The sequence below is a fragment of the Macaca nemestrina genome, chromosome 3, assembly GCF_043159975.1.
Source record: "Macaca nemestrina isolate mMacNem1 chromosome 3, mMacNem.hap1, whole genome shotgun sequence".
NCBI lineage: Eukaryota > Metazoa > Chordata > Mammalia > Primates > Cercopithecidae > Macaca > Macaca nemestrina.
Window position 1 is genome coordinate 166434248 of NC_092127.1, and position 27736 is coordinate 166461983.

At 36.2% G+C, this 27736-nt stretch overlaps 1 protein-coding gene across 13 annotated transcripts in view; it reads right to left on the reverse strand.

Moving 5' to 3' along the window:
- Positions 1 to 378: 378 nt before the first annotated feature.
- LOC105487786 (protocadherin 7) overlaps positions 379 to 27736 on the reverse strand; it is a 427259-nt gene continuing 399901 nt past the window's right edge. For 7 of the 13 annotated variants that reach the window (XM_071093763.1, XM_011751413.3, XM_011751411.3 and 4 more), the window contains one exon: positions 2271 to 4684. In XM_071093763.1, the coding sequence (XP_070949864.1) occupies positions 4308 to 4684 (377 nt within the window). In that variant the 3' untranslated portion in view covers positions 2271 to 4307. Of the gene's footprint in view, positions 4685 to 27736 lie in introns of all 13 variants that reach the window. The other 6 variants (XM_011751420.3, XM_011751417.3, XM_011751418.3 and 3 more) reach the window with 3 other exon arrangements.

Below are 27736 nucleotides of genomic sequence, written 5' to 3' on the forward strand. Positions count from 1 at the left end.
TTGACTTAGGATTACTTTTGTCTTAAATGTGAAATTTCTGTAGATGCCTCTGAAAATAAATCAATCTTCATATTAACGATGGTAAGTTCCTTTTTCTGCCATACACTTTAAGATAATAAGCTAGCTAGGTAAATGTCTCAGGAATTACTTTGATGAAACTTAAGGATCCGAGTTCTTTTTCATTATGAGGCAAAGTAATGTGACAGTTATGCATAATCCCCCCTAAATCAACAATTGCTGCCACATTAGCTTCCTTGCTGTGTCTTAATTTATAAGGAATCAAACCATCTTAAATCAAACTGGTACATGCATCCATTCACTTTTCATCCAATCAAAACTGAATTACCTGTCAACAGAGAAGTACACTTACAAGTGTGAAACCATTTGACCATGTTATATTTTAATTTGCAGAGACAAAAATGACAAGCAATTTATTTACATAAAACTGTACAAAAGCAAATTAAATTATGTAAAGTATTTCATAAATAGTTGGACGAGTGTTTAATACATTTCGCCATGTTAAGCATAGTTGCGTGCATAGTGACTCATAATAAACGATGATAAATTGTTCTCTGCTTCACTATCAACATCCAAGTAGCAGAACAATAGGCAATGATTAACATTACAAACAGATCGTACCACACTGAATGCAAGTGCTTTAAATGTAGGAAAAGTCTGAAAGTAAACCCTAGGTAGCTGAACAAATGATGCCTTCCTCCAGATGTTATCATTGTATCTTCACCTAGGTCACAACTAACAAGCTTTACTATATTCATGATCATCCTCATTTTTTTTTTTTTTTTTTTTTGGCTTAAGGACACATTTTCTTATTTATCATTGATAGCATATACCTAAGATTATTTAGGTCTTTAGATTTCTCATGACTATTTTTGGATGGCTGTTTGATTCTTGACAGTTTCTTCTGGTCTGTGTGTTTTATTCTTTATCCTACAAGACAGCTTCCTAGGGTAGTGTTTTAGTCAGACATCTTCAGTACCATCTTAGTTCCTCTTCCCATAAAAATAATGCCTCCCTTGTTTTCTGAAACTCAGGCAGCAGGCCAGTCAGAAACCATACAGAAATGATATCTGGAGATTCAGAAAAAGCAGTAGAGTTTAGACTGAAGCTACAGACATTTTAATACACATAAATTTATATAGTTACTCATTAATTTATAAATGTGTCCTAATGTATAATGCATGCAAAATTCACTTGAGAATCTTGTGTACAGAAAACAAATATGGTTTATATCCTGTACAACCAAAATGAAACTGTAGCTAAAAGAAACACAACAAAAAAGAAATAAAGAATAAAATTCTAAATCAATATTTATGGACTGATTTCACTCCTGATAGTATCTCTGTGTTACACTTACAATAAAAGCTTTCATCTTCTAGTCAGATTTAAGCAGCCCATATTACTGCCTTAATTTTGCTTTATGACATAACAATATTTAAGACTGGTCCATTATCTGAGTTTGTCAGAAGGCAAATTTTTAATATATTATTTATTATTTTCAGAAAATAAACATGGACAAATATACAGGATCAAAAAAGTTGGGAATAGCCCATTTCCCCTCATTGTCCAAACCCAACAACCGTTTTTTTACCGTAACAACAGGTATAAAAGGCACAGTTGCTTATTTTGCATTCACTCATTTATTTATTTTTTTTTTGTTTCTTTTTATTGATTTTTTTCAAAAGCACTCTATATATGGAGTGGCACCAGATTTAACCTATTCAAAATAAAAGTCATACAAACACAAAATATATTTCTGTGTCATGCCAGCTCATTATATAATAAACATGTTATGATAGCTAATTCTACTAGAATTACTGTGAATACTTACAGTACACTGAATTTTGTTCTTTCACACCCATTTTAGTTCTAAAGAGAGGTTCACGAGTTAAATGACAATGGCATGGCTATCTTGAATGGGGTGCAAACATCATTGGAAATGTGGATCCAATTAATCCGAAGGTCCGGTGTGACCCGTATTAGTTTTATAGACAAGAGAAGGGTTTAAGATAGAGTGAAATGAGCTATCAGTGGTTTCAATGTCTCATGAAAGAAAGAAATGCATTAAAAAAAAAGTTTGTCAAACATCTGTGTTATGCAATTGAGTATTTTCTTTGTAACGTGCAAGAAAAAATATGTATACATTTCATAAGTATCTTTAGAAGTATTTTGTCTTAATAGGTACTTACAGATTATACAAGGCAGAACTGCTTTAATGCAGTTTCCTAACAAAGTACTAGAATTGCATCTTTCCATAGTGTAAATAATAATCAAACATAAACATGTTCAATTACTGATATTTTAGTCCAATGTTTTTTGTTTCAATTACATATCTTTTTGCATCCTACCTATTATACATAAACTAACATCAAAATGAAAACTCCATTTAAGAAAGAGCATGAGGAAATGACCCCCAAAGAGTACCCCACCAAACAGAGAAGTGGTTTTCAAAGTATTTTGAGGACCTATAGTGAATTATCAACCTATATTCCAGGCTGTGTCACTTTATAGTCTAAGAAATTCTGCAAAGCATGAAACTACCCAAAGCTACATTGTTTCTACAGTTTGCTAGAGAGCCATCAAGGCTATGCCTTAACCAGCTTACAAACATTCAGTGATGAGAGTTTGTTCTCCTCACACCTGTTATTCCCTATTCTGTCCATGGATTGTCACTTTCCTCTGAATGTCCCAGCTCAATATTCAGCCATATTAGGTTATCCTCCATGGAGCCAGTAGCTCAAAGTCTGCATATTCTGTTTCTTCTTATTGCACTGGAAAAACTCTGCTTTTACCTTTGAGATATACATCCTGTGAAAAATGTCATTGCCCAAAACTCCTTTCTTTCATGTTCAGTCTAGATTTGTTTAAAACGTATATTAAATAATGTTCAAATCACATTAGTGGTAAAGTCAACTAGGGTGTCACCTTGTTTCAATGTTGTTAGTCTCAAAATATTTCTATACTGCACACAAGTCAAAATTAATGCACTTGGGGTGCATGAAAGTGTGCACTGAATAAGTAAAAAAATGCAATTGTAATTTAAAATGTGGATAAAAAGAGCAGCAAGCATAGCCTGGATTCTAAAATGATCACTGTGGACTTAACTAACAAGACTATATGGCAATGCATCTTTCTTAACCTACCCATGACCCATAAATACTATTTTAAAACATGGAATCTTCCCTGATAATATTACCTGAAACTAAACTTGAACCTCAACCAATTGCCTATTATAATACCAAAAATATATCTCATTAGTTTTCATTTTCTGAGCTTTCAAATAAAATCCATTTTAAAAGAAGGAACATTTTACTGGGCACTATAAAATGAACTAGTATCTGATTGTTTCTGTGCATACATGGGTTCAGTTGCTTTTGTTGCTTAATGATTTTCCACGTCGAGACCAAATCAACTTCATGATTTCCCTGATCTGCCATATGATCTTTGGCCTTTGGATGATACAATTGTTCAAGTTAGTTAATAATCGTGGTCTTGTTCTGAAAATATATATATAATTTTTTAAGTCATAATTAGTGAAATTGATACATGTAATCATGACTGCGTGTATACTGAGAATATTTGGTGAAGGTATGGAATTGAAGTTGATGCTCTTAACCTGAAAATAACAACATATGCCAATTTAGGACTGCAATCACCCACTGAGTATTGTTTTGCTCTTAGTCTTTGTTGGAATATTAAAGCTTTGATCTTCCCAAAATGCTTTTTAATATAGTCCCTCTTTCTAAGGACTGTACCTTTAGAGGGACTCTATCACTTTCAGAGGATTGCCTTTGATGGTGATAAACCATATTCTGATGGTATGTCTGAAATACATTTTATCTGTCCTGCTTATTTTTGACCAGCCGGATGACACTCGAACAAAATCAAAGTGACTAAAATCATGCTTCAGCTTAGGGATAATGAGAGTGTGTTGTGTTCTGCTAATCAGGCTTCATACAGTTACTGTGGAAGAAACTTGCAACTATCCCCCCTTTTTTTTTCTTTTCTTCTTTTTTTTTTTTTTGGAGAGGGGTGGGGAAGAGAAAGTGAGTGTTGGGAATCAGTGAAGGGGTTAGACATGCAAGTAACAAGGATGGTTTCTACATTGTACAGTAGAATCAGGCTAACAGTATCACTAAAGGCCTGATCTGGAGGCAGAAGTGGCAGGCAAAGCTTTGTCTCTTTGGTAGCCCCCTCTTTGTGATTAAACGTTTTGCTTTGTAAGGTTTTTTTGCCCCTTATTCTCCTTTTCATACATGTAAAGAACTTTGCTGTTGCTCCTTTATAGCCTACAGGTAAACTTCTCTTCTAGTGAGAGTATTGACAGGAGATGGCTTATATTCCCCTGTTTTTGTAAGGGGAATATCCTCAGGGTTGGCTTCCTCATTTTTGCTGAAACTAGCTGCACTGAAGGTCTCATAGGATGAGGTCAACTTTTTGTTCAGGAGGTTTCTGTTGCGGTCACCCATGATGGCGGCCTCCCCATTGGCCAACTTTTCCTGGCTTCCTCGTTCATCAACAGGCATGAAAGTGGAGAGTTTAGGCTGGCTCTTCTTCCTCTCTGGAGAAGTGCGGACTGGCATCCAGCAGGAGTCTGAGTGGCCATACTCATCACACTCACGAGTGCACTTCCCAGTCAGGGCTACATCTGGAAGAGGCCTTGAGTCTGAAATCCAAGGAGAATAAGCCATTAGGATTTGACACTCCTCAACAGGCTCCCCTGATCTATATGAAATTGGAGGAAATATATAAATATATTCCTTACCATCTTATTTCTCATTTCCCAACACCCTCTAGCTCATCATTCCACAGGACAGTCTTTAATCTCATGTGCATGAAAGATAAGGTTTTGCAAAGACATCCCATATTATAGAATAGGAAAGTAGACAAAATGATACATTTAAGTGTGTAGATGAAACAGATATATGTGTGTTTGTTACAGGACAGGGACATGAGGATATTCTCAATTAGAAGCTCTAAATACACAGGTAAATTTGTGTGGGTGTTAATATTTTCCACATCCATAAGAAAAATTATTAAATCCAAATAGACAATTTTCTGGATTTATAAATTATCCCAGAAGTGGTGTGCTTTTGCCAATTGAATTTCTTCCTGCTTATACATTATTCATAGAATGCAAATATGCAAAACCTTATATTTAAAATACATTCTAAGACATGGGGTGACTCATAAGTAGAACCAAATTGACAGCACATTATGTGGTAAAAAGTAAAAAGCAAGGAACCAGTAGTTATAGGTATAAGCATACTAGCAATATCACACATCTGCCCACCCTAGCCCATATCCCCTCACCACCCCCCACCCCACCATGCCAAATGACCTAATGTGTGCTGATGTGTTCACATCAAAATGCATGGGCCATATTATCTGAATGTAATGTACTGGGTGAATATAGGCAAGTTACTAAACTTTGGATGAACTAGCATGTACTCCTAATTAATGGTACTATCCAATGGAATGGGAAATGACTTTTACTTCTGAAAGGCTAAACATGTCCAAAGAATTCTTAGGAAACAAGATTAAAGATGACAGTTAATAATTACCTGTATGTATAATTGAAAGCATGTGTCTGTCTTTGGAGAATGGTTATGTCTTTTCTAAATATTAAAAATGTTTTTACAGACTTTGTTTGAGAAAGAGAGAATGGGAGAGAGAAAAACCTGCTCTACTTCAATAGGTTCTGAGATAGTAACCTGGAGGGTTTTATTTAAAATGTTTTATTGTTTTTCATTGCCAAACAAAAGAACATAATATGACTGCATTCCAGTTATTGTCACATGGTATCATTTTATTATAAGGCTTGGGACTTAAAGACTGCCAAATTTGACCTCTGAAAATATATTTGTAACCAGTGGAATCAGTGAGATGTGCATATGCACAATCCATAGATTCATTTAAAATAGAAGAGGAAGTTATTTAAATTATTCCCAAGATATGTACACTTTCTGCTTTTGCTTCCACACACCATCCCCTGTAGTTTAACATTTGTATAGGATATTTTAGACATTTTACTCGGCTAAATCTCCTAAATGAAGGCTCTCCACTAATGTTTGTCATTTTTTCCTTCAATGATGGGTAACTGAGCTATTGACATTTGTCGGCCCATCGATTATTGAAACAGTGTCCTGGGATTTTTATGCCCTTGACTAAGCGTTCACACGGAAATTCTAGTGTCCTACACAGGAAATCTAGAATTATCTGACCCTTTCCTGTAGGTAAAATGTAAGGTTAATTATTTACTCCAGTTGCCCATGCTGCCATTTGACTTCTAAGTGAGCAGATTCTCTTAATTTTTTCATCAAAATAACAAAGTACTTTCCCACTCATTGTTTTTTTACCCTAAAGTGTCTGTTTCTCAAATAAGTATTTCACATGCATTGTAAAAATCGAATTATTGGCAAATTTTATTAATACTTTTGGTAATCTAGTTGGTTTAAATGAATAAACTGCAAGTTCTTTGAGAATATTTCCTATCTTGGGATACTTTTTTTTTTTTTTTTTTTAAACCTGACCTAAATGCTTTGAACAGGGGGGAAAAAAAGGATAGAAATGCAAAGTGTAAAATCAGGTCTGCTTTTTACTCAAAATATTTCCCTTTTTTCCCACTGCTTCAACAAATTCAAATTGTTCCTCTTTTCTTATGATAGTGAATAGCAAGGGCATGGGAAAATAATCAGGAAATTACCTTCTGAAATAGAAAAAAAAATATATGAATGTGATTGTCATTCCCTGCACAAATGACCCAGAATTATCTCCAATCATCTCTCCACATTTATGTCTCACACAGTATGTCAGTTCACTTACACAATGACTTGTACAGGTGGCTGCTTTTCAGGGATTAATTTGTGTTTTGAGTTTGAAATTCCTTGCACTTGTTTTCCTCTTGTTTGAGATGCATTTATAAACAGCTTGTAATTCTATATTCTTGCTCAAATGAGTCTTCTTACTTTTTAACTTGTGTACCTAAACTACCTACAGCTCATAAGAGATTATACTCATTTATTAAATAGATTGACTGAATCTCCAATCAGTTATAGGTGAGATGCTCTTCAGTTCTTTCCTTCAGTCTTTACTTCATAGTCCGGAGTATTTTCTGCCAAAATTGATTTCCTCTACTGCTTTTAATGAAAGGCAGCTTGTCTTCTCTGCCATCATATGCATGCAAGCTGCCACATCTCTACCCAAGAAGCATGATTTTTAATAAGGATCTCCTGTCATTTCCAAAGTAAAACACTTGATTGGGGACCACAGTGGAAGTTGACAAGCCTAATTGGCTGAGACATGTTGCAGTGTTTGTCATCAAATTTAGAAAAATAATCAAGAAGGGCTATAAGAGATTCATCACAAGTAATCAAAACTTCCAATTTGGTTGACTAAAGTGAATCTTCAAAAGAAATACCAATGATTAACAAATGCAATCTGTATTACGAAGCAACTTATTAAAGAAGGGCATGAGTAGAAAAGTATTTTTCTTTGTTTACATATTTTCTTATTTTAATTACGCATGCATATATTATGAATTTTTTTCAACACAAAATTTCTGCAGGATCTTAGAGAATCATCAAACGCAATTCTTTCTTCTTTCCATAAAAGGCATACTTTTAAACTGTCCTATTTTTTGTGGCATTATAAAGGAAAACCTTTCACAATTAGTAACTCTTCTTAGTCTTTCACTGAAGGATTTGTTTTCTAACATCTAAGAATATTCTTTTATGCTTTAGTACTGTTCTTTTAAATTTTGATCTCAGTGAAGATGGAAGACACCTGATCACAAATCTTAACTGGCATTGAGTAAATCAATACAAATGGACAGTAGGAAAAGAAAATAATATTCTCTGTAAGCATTTTCCACAATAAAGCCAGTTCTTTAGAGATTTTTTTTGTTTGTTTCTGTATTTCTCAATGCCCCCACACCCCATCAATCTTATCAAACCTTGAGAAGACTGGAAGTAAAAAAATAGTATCCATCAAATCCCGTTCTTGCTTAACATTCCTTGCAGAGGTTTCCATTTTAATCAAGTTATGTTATTTCCTAGAATCATTGCATCATATTAGAAAGTTAAGATCCTTTCCTAGACATAAGGTTAATGTCCCTCTTGAAAGTAGACAGTTTTTTTCTTTTCCTTTGTTTTTTTTTTTTTTTTTTTGAGACAGGATCTTACTCTGTTGCCCAGACTGGAGTGCAGTGGTGCAATCTTGCCTCACCTCAACCTCTGCCTCTCAGGCTCAAGCGATTCTCCTGCCTCAGCCTCCTGAGTAGCTGCAGTTAAGGCGCGCACCACTACCACCTGGCGAACTTTTGTATTGTTTCAAAATACAACAGGGTTTCACCATGTTGGCCAGGCTGGTCTTGAACTTCTGACATCAAATGATCCACCTGCCTCAGTCTCCCAAAGTGCTGGGAGAAAGTAGACAGTTTTTAAGCCATCATACTAGCAAACAATGTTAGAACAATTCATAACACATGAAGTACTTCCCACATGAAGTTCATCTCTTTAATTTAGCACCTCAATCATATAGCAAGGAGGATGGAACAGCGAAGGGGTCCAAGCTAAGAGAAAGCTGAAGCCAAAGAATAAGTGTTTTGACTTTCAATTTACTGTTTTCCCACCACAACACATTGCTTCTTCTTAAAATATAACAGCTGAGTTATTTAGAGGTCAATTACTGCTACTCATAACCATCAGAACAAGCTACAGTCTGCAGAAAAACAGAAAAACATCTGAGTAGCACAGGAAATAGATGCCACAGAGTCACAAATTTTAATACTTAGTGAAAAGAATGACACAACCTCCCTAAAACTACATATTTCGGAAAGTGGGGAAAATTATATGTCTTCCTAAGACGTCAGATTATCTCTCAGAAACAGAGTATTTTTGTTTTTACTAGGCAGGGTAAATGGATGGGTGGTGGGCAGATGCTGCTAGATGCTGTTACAATGACCTCAACAAGAAGTGACAGATAGATAATAGATAGAATCATTAGAAATAACAAGGAAAGCCCAGGTTTAGAGAGGAATTTCATGTTTCCAGAAGCTGCCTTACACAATTCAGAACCCATTAGAGGCATCATTGTTATAGGAGAGCACACTAGACTCAATAAGACTTGAAGACAGTTCTGCACCAGGAAGGATTTTAAGTATGCTGAGTTTTGCATCCTGCCAGAATCCCAGACACTCACTCTACTCCAGGTCCTTGGCTTGGGGCTGGAGATACATGGATCTTTGTATTGACTGAGAGAAAGTATGAAAATGTTATATTTAGCTTTAAAATATTTCCCATGAGTTTTCTTAAAGATCAGATATGTAAAACTGTATGTATCATTTATTTGTTTAATTCACACATTATTTGATTTGCTAACCACATGAGATAAATGGATTGTTAAGTCGAGGTATGGACTTCCCAGATGTCCAAATCATTTCTCCAATTTGTTCATTAACATCAAGCTCTAGCATATGACTAACATTACTCGACAAAATCTGCAAAAGAATACATATTTTCTTCTTTTTATTTATTTTGTTTTATTTTATTTTTTGAGGAGGGTCTCGCTTCGTTACCCAGGCTGGAGTGTAGTGGCACGATCTTGGCTCATTGCAACCTCTGCCTCCTGGGTTCAGACGATTCTCGTGCCTCAGCCTCCTGAGTAGCTGGCACTACAGGTGTGCACCACCAAACCTGGCTAATTTTTGTATTTTTAGTAGAGATGAGGTTTGGCCATGTGGGCCAGGCTGGTCTCGAACTCCTGATCTCAAGTGATCTGCCCTCCTCAACCTGCCAAATTGCTGAGATTATAGGCGTGAGCTACTGTGCCTGGCCTGATATTTCCCTCCTTTAGAGCCAAATTAACAAAACAACACAAAACAAAATCACATGTAGGAACCTTTTCCTTTTTTCCTTTTTAAAGTGTTTGGTTTTCTTTCCACGTTTCTTGACTTCTCTCTACACAAAGACATTTTTTCTAGAAGCACACTTAAATTCTAGTGAAATTTGCTTGACTTATGAAAAGTTTTACAAAAGGGTAGACAAGAAAAATAAAAGATCAGTGAAAAATGCTTTACAACAGATGTTTTAACATTCCTTTCACTATCATTAGTCCAAATGAAAGTATCTCTTTACTCAAATGATTAAATAAGTGCTTTATTTTAAAACAGCTGTTAGAAAATTGTTTACTTTCATTTTATATGATAGGGCTGAGAAAAAAATAAATAAATGTTGGTTAACCAAAATATGTTTTGGATAATTATTATCATAGTGAATAAAGATTGGAGGTGAGGAGACAAGATCCAAAAGATGCACAAGTGAGTTGGACTTGACAAATAACTAAAAGATCCCTGCCTTTTGCCTGTTTGGGGAATTGAGGAAGACGAGACAGGCAAACACAGCACAGTTCACGGTCAGGGCGGGAACCACTGACTCAGACCAGCAGTTTGTGATCCTCTAAATGTAGGATCACTTTCTGGAAGAGGATAAATTTATAGTTGTGCAAGTAAGTGTCACTCTGGCCACAAAAAGACCATTAAGATCCCCAAAGAGTGTTTTAACTTATTACAGAATCACTTTATTTAACCAAATTAGAAGAGTATAGGAAGACCAGCTAATCAATCAGTCCTTGCTGTAGCATCATCTGTTCCATTCCTGGGCCCTTCCTGCAAAGACCAATGAACTTTTAAAAAGAGCAGGAGATTTACAGTCCCAATACTGCTCAATGTGATTCCAGGCTCAACTACTTAGAAGCTGTGTGACTTCTGACATAATTTTTCTGAGCTTCAAGTTCCTTATATGTGAGATAGTAATACCTACTCCCCCATTTATTGTGGGAGAAAAGAGTTAATGTCTATACAGCTCGTAATACGGTCCTGGCTGCCGTGTAGGTGTTCAGTAAATAGTAGGTCAAAGACGCTGGAGAGATTTAAGGAGGTAGAAATTTTTCCCTCTTTGAAGTCTTCCAGGAATAAAAAGGATATTGTTTAAGAGAATAGGCTCATAGACTGTGATCTAGATTCACATTCTAACTTTGTCACTTCACAGCTGTATGAACGTGGACAAGTTCCTTGATTCTAGTTTCCTCATCTGTGTAATAAATGTTTAAGAATGTATTAATTTCTTAGAATTACTGTGAGAATTGAATATGTTAATGTATGTAAAGTACCTATAATAATTCTTGACACACAGTAAGCCCTCAATAAATATTACCTGCTTCAGGTGCACAATCCCTAATCCAAATTCCGTCTCCAAAAAATCTTAGGAAATCAAAAGTGGTTTTTCCCCCCTTCATAAGTTTACAACAAATCTGATATGAATTAATGCAAGGCTATTTTCATCTTTTTTGTCTCACATAATGTGAATATTCATATGTTTTACTATAGAAATAATGTCTTTAATTAAAAGCATGGCCTTAGACTCTTTTAGATTTTTAAAATAATATATGACACATGCATAACATATAACATCTTATAACATATGAAGGATTCTAAATTTTGAGATGTATCTGGCCCCAAGGGTTTCAGATAATTTATTATGGAATAAATAGCAATTGTCAAGCAAATGGGTACCTATTTCCAGTTACTTTTCTAGTAGTGCTAATGGATTTGTGCTGATAGAGTCTGTGATACACAGAGCTACTATCTATCTAGAGAAATATGCTGGCCACTGGATCCTGGTTACTCTACATTAGTCATCCTCCTAATACTCCTTTTCTATTAGGAGTTTGCCAAATAAGATTTATTCAGTATGTGCCATGGTTGCTCAAAATTCAAGGGCAAATGATGTATTATTTGGAGTTATCTTTACAACCTCACAGATCAACCTCACAATTAACCATTTCACTTGAAACTTGCCCCTAAGATATTAGATTGCCAACATGCTATCTTGCTTTGCTTGCATGGGCAGTACAAGGAGCAGCTCCATTAAAAGATGGGTCAAAATTAGCAAAAATTATTTTAAGAATAAAAAATTGAAAATCAGGACAAGACAACCTAAACACAGGGTAAATACCTAAAATGCATCATACATCAAAAATAATTTTAAAAAGTAAGCCATTCAGCATGAGCTATGAAGATTTTCTGATGTAAAGACATGAAATTCTTCCAATCTCCCTACACACACCCACTTTGGAATGTGACCTTACTACTCTTACGTCGATTCTGCACCCCTTGAAGCTGGACTACTGTTGACAACCAGAATGTGGCAGAAGTGATACTGTTCTACTTTCAGCCCAGCTATTAAGAGGTCACAATTTTGCATTCACCTTTGGAAATCTGGGATCACCATCCTGAGAGAAAGCATGGTCTAGCCTCTTTGCAGATGGGACCCCACTTGAGAGAGAGACCCAGCTGACCCAGCGAAGTCTAGCCTAGTCAGTTTGCCAGGTAAATGCAGCCATATGAGTGAGCCAGGCAGAACATGAGAAATCACATAGTCAATCCACAGAAGTGTGAGAAGTAATCGATCTTTGTTGTTTGAAGCCACAAAGTTATGTTTGTGTGTTTGTTTGTTTCGAGGAAATAGTTCATCGGCAAAGCAGTAGGCCACTAAAATAATTATCATAAGTATATTATGGTATTTGCAAAAAATTAACTGTTCCAAACAATAGCCCAGGATCTATCAACAACACGTTCTACTTCTTTTATGGTTGTTTGTTTTTTATTTTTTGAGATGGAGTCTAGCTCTGTCACCAGGCTGGAGTGCAGTGGCACAATCTCAGCTCACTGCAACCTCCGCCTCCCAGGTTCTAGCAGTTCTCCCGCTTCAGCCTCCTGAGTAGTTGGGATTACAGGGATGTACCACCACACCCAGCTAATTTCTGTGTTTTTAGTAGAGACGGGGTTTCATCATGTTGGCCAGGATGGTCTCGATCTCCTGACCTCGTGATCCCCCCACCTCGGCCTTCCAAAGTGCTAGGATTACAGGCGTGAGTCACTGTGGCCCATTCTACTTCTTTTATATCTCCTTATCATGGTTAATAGACTGACCAATGCCACTGCAAGTACAACGCTTATAACAGAACATTTTCAGAGATATTTTAAACACATTTAATTAAGAAGTTCAAGTAGAGGGCTACTATCTAAACCTTTAGAAATTCTGGTCCTTTAATGACAGGATTTCACTGCATTATACCTAGGAGTGTTCTAGTTCAAGCTGACATGCCAGGACAATATTAAAATGTTTAAACATGTTTGAAAGCATCAGCAACTTTTCTCCGTACCTTAGGCTATACTCAAACAGCAATTGAATGTATCTCAAGAAGCATTTACTGCCTTTAGGCTCAGACCACTGTCATTCTGAATGCGGCATTATTATATAGAGTGGAGATTCTGCATGTCACATCTCAAGCAGTCTTGCTGAATCAACTCAAACATGAATCTGCTGGTTGGCACATGAAAACTGCACTACAGCAGAAAAATGTGTGAGGACTGCTTGGGAGCGATCAATTTATGCACATCAGAGATGTGGCTTTACTTTGGTTCTTCTCTTTACCCATGCTGAGTTAGAGACAGCAGAGGTTCTCGTGTGAAGGAGCAGGGTGGAAAGAGAGGAAACAAGTGCTGCGAACGAGAGGATTCTCTGCCACAGATAAACAGAATTTATAAAACCCAGGAACACACAGGGGCTTATATTCCACAATAACCAATAGATTATCCCACTAAGAATAGACCCAACTCTTGGTCATTCATGCTTATTTTTTCACTGAAATAATCGTAGCTTTCATAATTTTTCTTCTAGTCTCTTGACTTTTCTTATGTTCAAAATTACTTGCTCGGGAATTATATACTTTAATAAATTAATTTAATAATTTAATTTAATAATTAAAAGTACTGTCTCCCCGCATAAATGCAAATATGTACCCACCAAACTTTGCATGCAGTTTCTGTGGGATTCAAGATACCTGAATTATAGTCTCAGAATAGTTCCAACATCCTGGTGAATGAGAAAAAGACAGTGTATTTGTACACCTAGACTTTTTTTTCCTCATTGAGTTAGAATCAAAGTTAAAAATGTTTAAAATTTCAACACCTATCCTCAGAAAGTATAAATTACATGTGGTAAATAAACTGCCATTCAGTGACACAAAGATTTAAAACAAATTATAAAACGCATATTTAGAAGAAAAGAGGCCTGATTATGTTAATATTTTAAGTTAGTTCTTCGGAGGCCCAAATCCAAAAATTCTAACCATTTTCAAGATTCTGTTTAAAAAGAAAATTGATTCTTGCCAGTGGATTTAACTGATTGCTGATCACCGACCTGAAAAACCTTGTCTTCTTTATGAAAATCCATGTTCAACATTTGCTTCAAACCAGTGTCTTGAATTGCCAGCAACTGAATCTTTATGTTTATTTATTATAAGAAGGAAAATCAGTTCTTGTTATCATAAAAGTCCAAAAAAGAACAATAATGATGCAAATGGGTGCCGTTTATAAGTTAACAGAATTTGTTAGCTACTTTACAATGATTTTACTAGAAAGTCTATTGATGTGGTACTAAAAGAGTTGTAAGTATCAATTTAGAGCCACTTCATTTTAATGGTCTCAAATTGTCAAAGTTTTACATCATAACTAGGTAATTATCATAAGGCAGTGTGATCTTTTTACTCATTCGTTCCATAACTGGATTATAAACTAAATGTTTATTATTGATGATAAAGTTGTAGAATGTATATTCTATGATAAGTATTAATATTGCCTTCAGGAATGGATGTTTACTTTAAAAATAGTACATAAAGCCTCCATTAACTATGAGAATATCACCTTTGGGTTGTAATGTTGAAGGAAGTGCTCACTTTATCTCTACAATCCCCCATGACATATACTTTTATACAAATAAAAAGATGGGGGAAAAATGAGAACTGAAAAAAATGTAATAGATATTTTCTTAAACTCTCTTTTCTTCACGATAAAGTATTTCTAAAAGTAAATGAGAATAGCCTCTGCAATAAGTAGTTCTTACTAAAATACTTAATGAGTACAAATATGTTAAATAGAATTAATTCAGTAGTAGGGGATGTCTTAAGGAAGAAAGTATCACTGCAGTAGACATCATGTGATATGAGGTATTTCTATGTGTTATTTTCTATTTATTATTTTATGTGAAAATCTAAAATGAACCACCTTAAAGCTCAAATCATATTTGAAGTAGAATTGAAAGGTGATTACTTTTGGCACAGGGGCAAATCACAGCAATTTAGATTTACTGAAGTAATCCTAATTTTTTTAATGTAACAAATATTATGACACCCATGTATTTTTCTTTGCTGTAGTGATCCTGAGAAACTCTACAGTTATTCTAATAACATGGCTATTTTCAAACAATATTCAAATATAATATATTCAAATCAGATTCTCAAACTCTTTGCTTGGGATTGCCTATTGAAACATTTCAGAAATCACACAGAAAAGCTTATTGGATTGGAACTACTTTTTAAATAACAAGCTGTGTAGAAATAGAATTTCATTAGTGATTGTGATTTGAGAGAAAGACAAAAATTTCAACCTCTGAGGAAGGTTTCCAGCAAACATTGAGTTCCGAAATACTGTTTAGAGATGAGGCTCTGAGAGCTTTGGGTAGGAGCTGAAAAACTATTCATGGGAAGCGTTTTAAACATTTGAAATGCTGGCTCCTTACTCGGATCAATCAGCTGATCAGTTGAAAGTAATATTGACAATCACAATTAGGAGCAAAAGAGTATTGAAGAGCTCAGGAGTGCACAGCAAGTAAATAAAAAGAAAAGGAAGAAAATGATCTCTGGTGACCAGAAAACAAAACTCAATGATCAGATAAAAAGGGGAAGAAACCAATGAAGCAACACTGGATCAGTTTACTTCATTGATTTTCCCTGCTCATTGAAATGTTTTCCTTTACTTACTCCCTATTACTTTGGAGAGTGGCAAAATCTCACTGTTAAACCTCCCTGGGAGCCTGGGAGACTTGGAGAAGCAAGCTCTGGAGATCTCCCTCATGCCTATATTATGCCTTCTCAGGCTGCATGGATTCAGAGGCAGTCTCAGTGCTCCCTGTGATGGGGCAGGAGCCGCTCTGCACATTCACTCTTACAACCTCTCTTGGTAGGCAGAATAATGTTCCCCTCCAAAAATGTATGCATCCTAATCTGTGGAACTGTGCGTATGTTAGGTAAGATGCAAAAGGGGAATGAAATTTTCAGGTGACATTGCTATCTGAAACCTTCATTTCGCTTTGCCATGGTTGCTAATAAACTAACCTTAACATAGGAAGATTATACTGGATTACCCGACTGAGCCATTTTGTAATTACAGGGGTTCTTAGAAGTGGAAGTGGGAGGCAGAAGAAAAGTCCATGTAAGAATAAAGTGATGTGAGAAAGACTGCACTTGTCATTTCCAGCTTTGAAGATGGAAGAGGAATGTAGGCATGCTCCAGAAACTGGAAGAGGCGAAGAAGCCCATTCTCCCCTTGAGCCTCTAGAAAGGGAATGCAGTCTTGCTGAGATTTTGATTTTCGCTCTGGCAGATTTATGTCAGACTTCTGATGTACAGAATTTTTAGAAAATAAATTTTCATTGTCTTAAAACTTAAGACATTGTGTAAGTTTGTAGTTATTGTTTACAGCTACCATGGGAACCTTGAAAACACTCCCGCTTCTCTGGTTACAGTAGGGTTATCACAGACTTGCTGCATTTGGTCCTTTCTACCCATATTTCATCCATTAAAGGATATGGAGTGGAAAAACTGATTTTTATTTCCCGTTGAGTCATGTGTACTTAATTTTTTTGGAATACACTAAAGAATTTTCATTTTGCACTCTTGAAAATTCTACTTCACTCTAGTATCCAATTGTCCATGCTATTTGTATATGATCAATCAACACAGCTCAAATTCCTTTTGTTCAGTAAAGTACAAACAGCTCGCCTTTCTGGGTGATCATATTTTCCTCTCTCTACCCCTTAGTGATAGCTGCCTCTGGCCTTATCATCAAAGGAATCACTTTAAGTCATTCTAAATTTGGGTAATGTAATTCCCAAGAAGAGAAGAGAATTTGACGTAACAGCTAAGAAATAGTGTCAGGTACCAGGGCACAATTCTAATGAATACTTTGTAGAATTTATGGTATTTTTGTGACTTCCTGATGTTTACTATTTGTTCATTACTTATTTTTTGTTGTCATTTTCTTTAACCTGTTTCCCTCCTAGTAATTAGCAGAAAACTGTACCTAGTAAAAAAATTATGGCCTGATATGGTAGCTCATGCCTGTAATCCCAGCACTTTGGGAGGCCGAGGCAGGTGGATCACCTGAGGTCAGGAGTTTGAGACCAGCCTGGCCAACATGGTGAAACCCTGTCTCTACTAAAAATACAAAATTTATCTGGGCATGGTGGCACCTGTAATCTCAGCTACTCAGGAAGCTGAGGCAGGAGAATCACCTGAACCCAGGAGGTGGAAGTTGCAGTGAGCTGAGACTGCAGCATTACACTCCAATCCAGCCTGGCAGACAGAGCCAGACTCCTTCTCAAAAAAAATGAATAAATAAAAATAATAATAAAATAATAATACATAAATTTTTTTAAAAAATAATTTCATGATTATTTTAGAAATTGTAAGTAGAGTAGCAAGTCTGTCCCTAGTTTAAAGCTCTCCTCCATAAACTTCAGTACAAATCACAAACCCCTTATTTTAGCACAGAAGAGCCTTCTGGATCTGAACTCTTACCTCTTTCCATTCTCACATGTTCCCATTTGCCACTTCCACAGACCTAAGGTAGGTATCATTTCTGGAAAGCCTCATGCTGTTCAGTGTATTCATGATATTAATGTGTTTCTTCTGCTATTCCTTGACTTGTTATCTATCTCTCATGAGTCCTTCAAAACTAAGTTCCAGGGCATCTCATTCAAGATTTCTTCTGGATAGCTTGTGGAATTTTGATTCCTCATTGCCTCTTTGATCTTCATCCCATGCCTACCTCTTCTTAGCACTTAATGTCTGGCATTGAAGTCTGCTACCTGTTCATATGACCTTTTCTGTAAAGTATTACTCTCTAGGGGCAGGGTAAGGATAAGCTGTTCAAGCACATACTCTGAATTCAAGGACCATTCCAGTTCCATGCTCACTAAGGGCCTGTTGAAAGGTTGAATCAAGGATACAGCAGGGAGACAGATTTACCTGTCATCCCTGATGACTATGTCTACCTTCACAATGGCCACAGGTAGAATTATTAGCAAGACACCTGTTAATCCTAAATGCAATGTCACTGGCCAAGGTGAGAAAGCAATGTAGCTTTTGCTTTGTTGTTTGGTATTAGATGATCTGAATGAACTACACCACTCACTCTCCTCATCCCCTTTTAGGACCTGTCTTATAACCTTTTTAGTTAAGACATTCTTTCTAACGGAACAATATAGTCGATTGGAATAATCCATGGATGTGTTTTGTAACACAAAGTGCAGTCCTCGAACCCAGGCTAGTGAGTAGGGTGCTGTCAGTAGAGTCAGTAGAGGCTGCTAAGAAAACGTCCAATGGGAAAATTCTGTACTTAGTGGTCACAAGGATATATACATAAACTAATTTGTTAAGCTTCCTTGCTTATGGATAATAGCTATTTTATAGTTATTTTAGAGTCGTCACGACTTCTAGTTGGCAGTTATACATGTCTTTTAAGAATAAGCTTGGGAGATAAAATTTATTATTGTCTCACATATAGCTCATTCCATAGATGAAAATTTTCAAAAGACAGAGGAAATGTTTCTGATAGAGGAGATGAACAGCAGAAGGCTCTCTTCTCCCATCCTTGTAACTGAGGGCATTGTGATAGGAACTACTGTAGGCAATGTACCAACCTAATACAGTTTGACAAATTTTATTTGCCTTGTGGTTGTAACCTGAATACATTTAAAATGGGTATAATCATGAAGTTTAGATCAGTGCTTTTCAACCGAGCACCATGACCCATAAGATGGTGACCTAACCCATTTAAGGAGCTCTAACCAGCTTCATACGAAGTTCAGGTTGCTTAAAGAATATTTTGTTTTAGACTTTTACACGTGTGTCCGTGTGTGTGTGTGTGTGTGTGTGTATACACATATATATGTATATATGTATAAGTGCATACATATATATACACACCTATATATACATATATATGTGCATACATATGTATATGTGTATATATACACACACACACACGGACACACATATATATGTACACACATATAGGTACTTGATCATTATGAAAAATGAATTCTTATTTTGAGTCACACTAAAAAAGCTTGAAGGCCACTATAATTTAAACCATATTATATGGAAATTTGTGTATTTTGGCTATTTCTGTGTAAACTGCATATTATCCTATGACATTTACTATAGCATAATATAATTTTAATATGCACACAATGTCATCTGAATTTTAAATTTTACTTTTAGCTGTCATTTCAAATTACTTCAGATACTAAAGTTTTATTCTTATTAAAAATAATTCAGATAAGTCAAAGAATAATAGTTACATCCTCAATAACCACTTCAGGAAATCTACTGTAAATATAGTTTCTTACCTTGAGCTATTCTGAATTTACACTTAATTCCCTAGATTTCAATTTTCTAGAATTAGGTGTAATTGTGATGAGCCTCCTCATAATTCACTTAAATCCTCTGGTAGACTTTCATTTATTTCAATCAACAAAATGGCAACAGACCCTTTAAAAAAGGAGGATTTAATGTGACTTCTTAAAGTCATATAGACATTAAGATGTAGGACACATTTAAGCTGTCTAATTGTACTGCTGGTCTAATGCCTAAGTATTAATCTGTCACAATGTCAAATTACATACATTTAGGCTTTTTCTTTAGTTAAACGTGTCTGCGCTTAACAAACTCATAGTGTAAAAAAATCAGGAGTGCAATTAGAATGTCATCTTTCCCGTAGATGACTTAAGAAAAGCATGAATCAGAGCCTAACAGCCAACATAATTTCATAGATAATCATGGCAAAATTATGGTACTGCAACAATTTGAAGGGAGTACAGTGAGTGAGACTAGCAGACAGTGATGATCAACTATTCATCTCCACCATCTGCCACACATGCTCTTTGTTTAAGTCTCTCTTTTTTTGTTTTTGTTTTTGCCAATATTTTCGGGTTTGACTTGGCCAGCAGTGGGTATCACATAGGAAAGGAGGTTTCATGGTGCAAACAGATTTTCCCATGTGAGCAATGAATTCGCTTCACTGGTTATTCTGGAGTTCTTAGGAAAAGAAGACTGGCTGCAGGGAATTAATTTCCGCGGGTCTTTGTATATTGGCCGGTGTCTTATACAATTCAAATAAATCAATTCTATCAGAAACAAACAGATAAAACTACAGGTATTGTTAGCAATAGAAATCATCACTAAAGAGAGTTTTCCTTTAAATGACACACTTAAAATTTATGTGAACTGTATTAGCCATTTGGTGGTACTTTGTGAATACTACAGTGAATCATCAGATGGAAAAAAACTGGCAATCTCTGCTTTCTAACTTGTCATCTTTCCCTGTTCTGCAAATAAGCCAAGGACTAGTGGAATTGAGATTTGCTATGGCAGGACATAAAATCTCAGGGGAAATTTCAAGATGAAGAGGAAATAAGAAGAAATGGACTTAACTGCACAAAACTGGCATGAAGGTTCCAGGCTTAAGAAAGATGGGTCCCACTATTGTAGTAGTATAACCTCCAAAACTACATTTATTCATACATTCAATAAATTGGCTGGGTGAGGTGGCTCAGGCCTTTATTCCCAGCACCTTGAGAGGCTGAGGTGAGCAGATCACTTGAGGCCAGGAGTTCAAGACCTGCCTGGCCAACATGGCAAAACCCCCTCTCTACTAAAAAGAAAAAAAAAAAAATTGCTGGGTATAATGGTGCACACCTGCAATCCTAGCTACACAGGAGGCTGAGGCATGAGAATCTCTTGAAAGCAGGAGGCAGAGGCATGAGAATCTCTTGAACCCAGGAGGCAGTTTGCAGTGAGCCAAGATCACGCCACTACACTCCAGCCTCCAGCCTGGATGACAGAGATTCTGTATCAAAAAAAAAAAAAAAAAAAGAAAAAAGAAAGAAAGAAAGAAGGAAAGAAAGAAAGAAGGAAAAGAGAGGATATGTCAAGCACTGTTCTAAGAAATAGACTAGTTGTAGTCTAATAACTAGTTGTATATTATCCCATTTTACAGATGAGGAAGCTATGGCACAAAGAAGTTAAGTGAGTTACCCAAAAGCTTGCATCTGCTGAGTGGCAGAATTAGGTTACACACCCAAGTAGTCTGATGTCAGACCTGTGCTCGTAACCATGACATTATACAATATCTTGATCTACAAGACATAAATGTACAGATACTTCTTGACTTACAATGAAGTTATGGCTCAATAAATCCATTGTAAATTGAAAATATCATTAAGTTAAAAATGTATGTAATACTACTAACCTACTGAATACTGTAGCTTAGCCAAGCTCAGGCTGAAGGTGCTCAGAACATTAGCCTGCAGTTGAGCAAACTCATCAGACAACACAGTGCACTGTGAGTATCAGTTGTTCACCCTCAAGATCCTCTGGATGACCAGGAAGTGTGGCTCACTGCCACTTCCTAGCATCATGAGAGATTATTGCACTGAATGTCATTAGCCTGGGAAAAGATAAAAATTCAAAACTTGAACTATGTTTTCTACAGAATGCTTATCACTTGCACACTATCATAAAGTCCAAAAATCGTATGCCAAACCGTCATATGCCAGGGGCAGTTTGTGTTATAAACTCAGAAAGAAGAAAATCTTCTGTGTCTAAGCTGAATCAAACCACAAAAGTACTCCTCTATATGTAGAAGAAGAAAGCTGTGAAAAGTAGCATCCCCAGATGTCAGATATAATGGTAACTACAAAAGTCTTAGCTTTAAATAAGAGGAACATTTTTAGCTTGGACAGATAGAAAGGTGAAAACTTGAGAGTGTGTGTTGGGAAGATTCCAGGGCCAAACCACACTCGGATGTGACTGTTGGTGTCCAACCTGTTTTTCCTGGGGATTTTCTCCCACAGCTGTCCCTCAGTTGGTCCTCGAATGAGATGGAAAATTTTGTATCCAAGTCAAAATAAAGAGACAAAATTACTGTGTTAGTAAAAAGCCTCAAACTTCCACTATTATTAAAGCCATATTCAGCTAAAAAAAAAAAAAAAGGTTTATCTTCACGGGATAGGTCTATTTTAAATTCTACATGGCAAGAAGACAACTCGTTTATGAGGTTTTGGATTATTGTCATTTCACAGAAAGAAAAGCCATGTTTGGAAACCACAGCATGCTGGGCCAAACTAAGAATGGAAGATGCTGAACCATTCCTTGGCGAATTAGATGTGAGAAGCAGAAATAAATGCTTAACAACAGAAAAAAGCAATATGATTTGGGCAGTTATTTCTGGCAAACAAAGCATCAAAGAGATTATGTAGGACATATTAATCACAATTGGGTTGGTTCTATTGGAAAAGAACGTACAGATTTCTTAAGAGAAAATGAACACAAAGCACTATTTCAGCTGTGCTTCACCAACCTGACTTCCTACAGTAATCAAGTAATTGGATAATACCTGAAATTTTAGTTTATTTTGGTTGTATGGTCACAATCTATGAGGCTAATAAATAATCTGTAGGAATGGGGAAAAGCTATGTATATAAAAAGACAATGAGGTAAGAAGGTAGTAGAGCACTCAAGTACATTCCTATATCTAGCACGTTTAATAATTGTATCTTGGCGCACAAAGACCAAGGAACCATGCATGGTGTAATCTTTCACTTTCACTTTCACTCGTGATTGTTTAGAGAAATCAATGAATCGGGGTGGTTAACACTCAGGTATTGGAACAAAGGAAGTCTGCTTTGAGTCCACATTCTGCCACTTATCAACTATGTTCTTTAGCAAGTTATTTAAATCTGAGTCTATCTCATTGGGTTGTTCTGAGAATTAAATGAGAAAATGCACATTGAGTGCTTAGCATAATGGTGTACACATAAAAGTACCTAACATATTTTCTGCTGTTATCACTACTGATACACACAGGAGGCAGGGAAATACTGCTTAGAAGAGTGCAAGGTCCCTGGTGAGGGCTCCACCCTTGAGGCTGGACCCACAGCCCTAATGAGAACATGTATTCCTATTCTCCCATGGAATGTTGCCTTTTCCCAAACCACTCTGGCCTGTCACACCGCCTCACCCTGTACCCATTAAAAACCCCAAGCTCCACTGGCAGAAAAGCAGAGTGGCATGGCAGAGAAGGAAAGAAGAGAAGCAGCAGCTGGACACTGAGAGAAGAGGCAGCTGGACATTGGAGACTAAGGTTGGACAGAAGTTTGGCTGGATATGGATGAATAGGAGTTTGGCTGGGAACAGTTGGAGAGGAGTTCAGCCTCCTCTCCGAACTCTTCTCCCTCCATCCCCTTTCCAGCTCCCCATCCCACTGACAGCCACTTCCATCGTGTCATAAAATCCTCTGCATATACCACTCTTCAATCTGTTCATGTGACCTGATTCTTCCTGGACGCTGGACAAGAATTCTGGGTGCACTGGGTGTGGGAACCCAAAAAGGCTGTCACACTGATTCTTCACTGAGCTGTTTAACCCTTAAGCCATCTGTGGACAGCAAAGCTAAAAGAGCATTGTTTGTAACACACAACCTCAGGGGCTCCAGAGGTCATGGACAACCTCTAAATGCTGCCATGAGCCACTATGGGGTTCATTCCTGTTGGTGCCCAAAGGCACTTGCCCTGATTCCTGTACCTGCTTACCTGCATGCTTTTCCTCCCACAAGGGCTTTGAGCACAGTGGCAGCTGAGTAAACAAGCCACCCCTTTCAGAAGTCCCACAAGGGGGTCAAGGGAACTCTCCCATCTTACTACTAGTGCTTTAACTACTATTCTATGTATTCTTTCCACCACACATATTTGAATGATAGAATATTGATTCTTTATTATTGAAAACTATATATTTTTACTTAATATCCTCTTTTCTGACATAAATTAAAGGTGTCAAAATCTTAAATTTGTGTATGTTTACCAATAAGAAAATGAAAGATTACAGACTCATTTTTTTGTTATAAATTTATAGTACCAAATATATTTCTTTTAAATAAACCCCCAGAAAAGTAGCTTAAAAAGATAGCTTGTAGTGTTGCTTATTTAAAAAGTATTAAAATTAACAAATATAAAAAATGCACATTGTAAGAAGCTTAGGAAAAGAATTATAAAATAATTTAATTTCAAAGATTAGGTGTACAAAAGTTAATGATTTTCTGACAGTTGGCATTGTATTTTATAATTACTAGCTGTTCGAATTTAACTGAAACTTAATCTTTTGTGACTTGCAGATTCATAATAATAAAGGTTATAAATAATAATTAGTACTCTGTCATCTACTTAACCAGGTATAATCTCTCATTTCCCCCAAAGAAACAATTTTTATGTAATTACTATTTTATATATTTTAGAATCACATTTTTTACTACTTAAATCCCAATTTACTTAAAAAAAAAAAAGGGACATGAAAAGAAGGTAAAATTGAGAAAATTAAAGAGAATGTCTGTCTTCAACACACTATCATCTCTACCCTATACTTAGATGGACTTTACAAGTATATCAGCATTTGAAAAAAATAATCTAAAGAATCTTGAAACAGATTAGAAAGTATAAAAGGTACAGGATTTCAGTAATGTGCATCAAATAACCTTCAAAAAGAGGGGGAAAAGTTAGAAAACAGCTTTCTGCTCTGCATGTTAAGTAGGCTAAACAATCCACAGCTTAAATGCAAAAGCAAGAGAATTAAAAGGGAAAACAAATATCTTGAGAAGACTTGTCTTTTAAAGTAGCTGTCAAGGAGAACCTACTTTTCTGAAAAAAAAAGCTAGCAATGAGTTATGGGATTTATTTATCCTTTAGGCTGTATTAAGTAGTGTCATTTAACTATTAAAAATGTCCAGTCAAAGTGAGGACTAGTTATCAGCCCATGATATACCTGCATGGCTTCCAAAGAGCACACAGGGATTTGGTGGGATTAAATATATTTAGAATTGCAGTCAGAGTCAGGATTCAGAAGAAGATGATCTAAGAAGTATCTGATGAGTTATACATTATTCATGAATTTTGGAAAACAGTACAATATGCTGCTTACGGTTGTGTCCAGATAGTTATGGCTAAATATTCTGAAATAGTCATCATCAGACTTGCTTTTGCTTCTTTGGGGGGGAAAAAAAAAGCCTCAAAAAACCTCTGGCTAAATTGTGATTCAGATCTAATAATGATTCTGTTGAATACTTAACCCCAGGGCTACTAACCGACAAGGAGAAGCACCATGAACTTTTTCCTCCTGAGCAAGATATAATTAAATCTGCTACCTTGTAGATAACTAAAGAGATCCATGTATTTTTTTTTCTTCCTACAAAATGGAATTTCTTACAGATGAATCACCAAGTTACTATCATTATGCTAAATTAGGTTATTTTAAACTAAGTCAGAGTAACTTAAAACAAATAAGTTTTATGAGAGATGTGTTTTCTTCTACCACTGAGTTGTTTTTAAATGTTCAAAGCTGTTCTTATTTGGACGTTGGCAGTGCTTATCTTTGTATATAGAAAACTAACAGCAACTACAAATTCTCAACTAGTAATCATATTTTCCTGACTGTATATAAAAAGATACAGGAACATAAAAGGTCCACAAAGATAAAATGTCTCTGATGTCCAAGCATCCACAGATTATTATACTGCTGCTTGAAGCAAGGCACAGGATATCAGACTTAAATAAATAAGTTATTCTTAAATTAATTATTCTTAAATGTATTAGCAAACATTTACAGATGAAACTCTTCTAATTTGTATCTCTACAGTTAAGGCAGCAAATCATAGTCACTGATATTTTTCTTACACTTCCTTCCTTCCTAATGATGTTCTGTTATTAAAAAGACAGGTAATTTATATATACTGCCTCCTGTCCTCAAAATTTGTCTTAAATGAATATTGTATTCAACCTAAGTTAAGTTTGGTTAAAAATGCCTTTTTTCCTCTTGCAGCACCTGGACATAAAAATGAAGACAACGTGCAAAGGACATACCAGCCCCAAAACATCTCTTTATCTTTACAGGGACCTGTGAATAATGAACATGTACTGATTACATCCAGCACATCAGCATTAATTAAGATAAATGACTAAGTTATCATTATGAGTGGCATGCATTTATCCACATAAAGGTAAGGCTAGCTTTGGGCACAGAAAAGACTATGTAAGTGTAAGCTATCGTCATTACCATAATCATCATCATGGGAATTGATTATTCCGTGCCTGGCACAATTGAGGGCATCTTCTTTATTGAATGAAGAAGAGAAAGAGGCAAGTGTCGCATTCATTTCCCAGAGGGTTAAAAATAAGAAACAGATGCCAAATGATTCATTCAACTAGCTAATCTAGACAGTGAAAGAGGTAAAAAGGATTTGGCTAAACTAGGGCCCCCGAGTAACCATACCTGCTTTCTAATCCTGACACTCACCTATGGGTTTATGCAAGTTAATTACCCTGGCTTAGCCACTGCCTCTTTATTTGCTTGGAGGGACATTGCAGAGAACAAATGAGATTCTGTACCTCAAATTTCTAGATATATTTATGTAAGTGGTTTTCAATAAATATGAATTTAAGAAAGGGAAGTAGGAGGAAATAAAATAAGGAAAGCTGGATCCTGATTTTATCATCTTTTCTTTCCATTATACCTAATTTTCAGTGAACATATGGGAGATGTAATGTACGGATTGACAAAAAAAAAAAAAAAAAAAAAAGAAGAAAGAAAGAAAGAAAGACTGAAAAGAAAAAAAAATGGAGGAAGCTTGGGGAAGAAAATAAAAAAAAGGAAAGGAATTGAAAAAAGAAGATTAAAAAAAAACAAGAAGGAAAGGAGGAAAAAATAAAAGAAATAAGGATGAACAGGAAAGGAAGAAAGAATGGAAGGACGTATGAGGAAAGTAAGAAGAGGGAAATGGAAGAAAAAACGAGAAGAAAAAATAAAATAAAGGTAATGAGTTTCTTAATTTGATATGTGACTTGTAGAATAATTTATATTTGCCATTGACTTTGTTACAGTGGGTAGCTAGTCAGACAGGAACAGGGCCGGAGACAACCCTCAAACCCACCAGGAAAGTCAGGTGACCATTAGGTGATGGTCAGGCAGCTGTTACACTGCCTCTCTAAAATAATAATTGGTCGCAGCCAGCACCAGGAAAACGCAGTTTACCTATAGATAGAAAAAACACCTGAAACCAGTAGCTTTCTGATAAGATCTGTGGACTTAGGCGAGTGGGCTCGCACATGCGCACTAAGAGGGAAAATGGCAGCATTTAACTGGTATATGACCTTCTGGCGCATTCCACCGGAAAAGGGAAGAATGCCTCAGGTTCTTCTGGAGCATGTGTATAACTCCAGTACACGCACTGCACATGCTCGCCTCCCAAGCACTAGCAGCCCATGGCACATGTGAATAATCCATGCCAAAAGAAGAATCCAGGGGTAAGGGACACAAGACCCCATAAGAATGCCGACATATAAAACCCCATGTCAAAAGGTCGAACTCCAGCACTTGTACTTCAAGTCGCCTGCTTGGGCCTCTTTCAAGTATACTTTTCTTCCTTTGGTTCCTGCTCTAAAACTTTTTAAGAAACTTCGACCCCTGCTGTAAAACTTGTCTCAGTCTC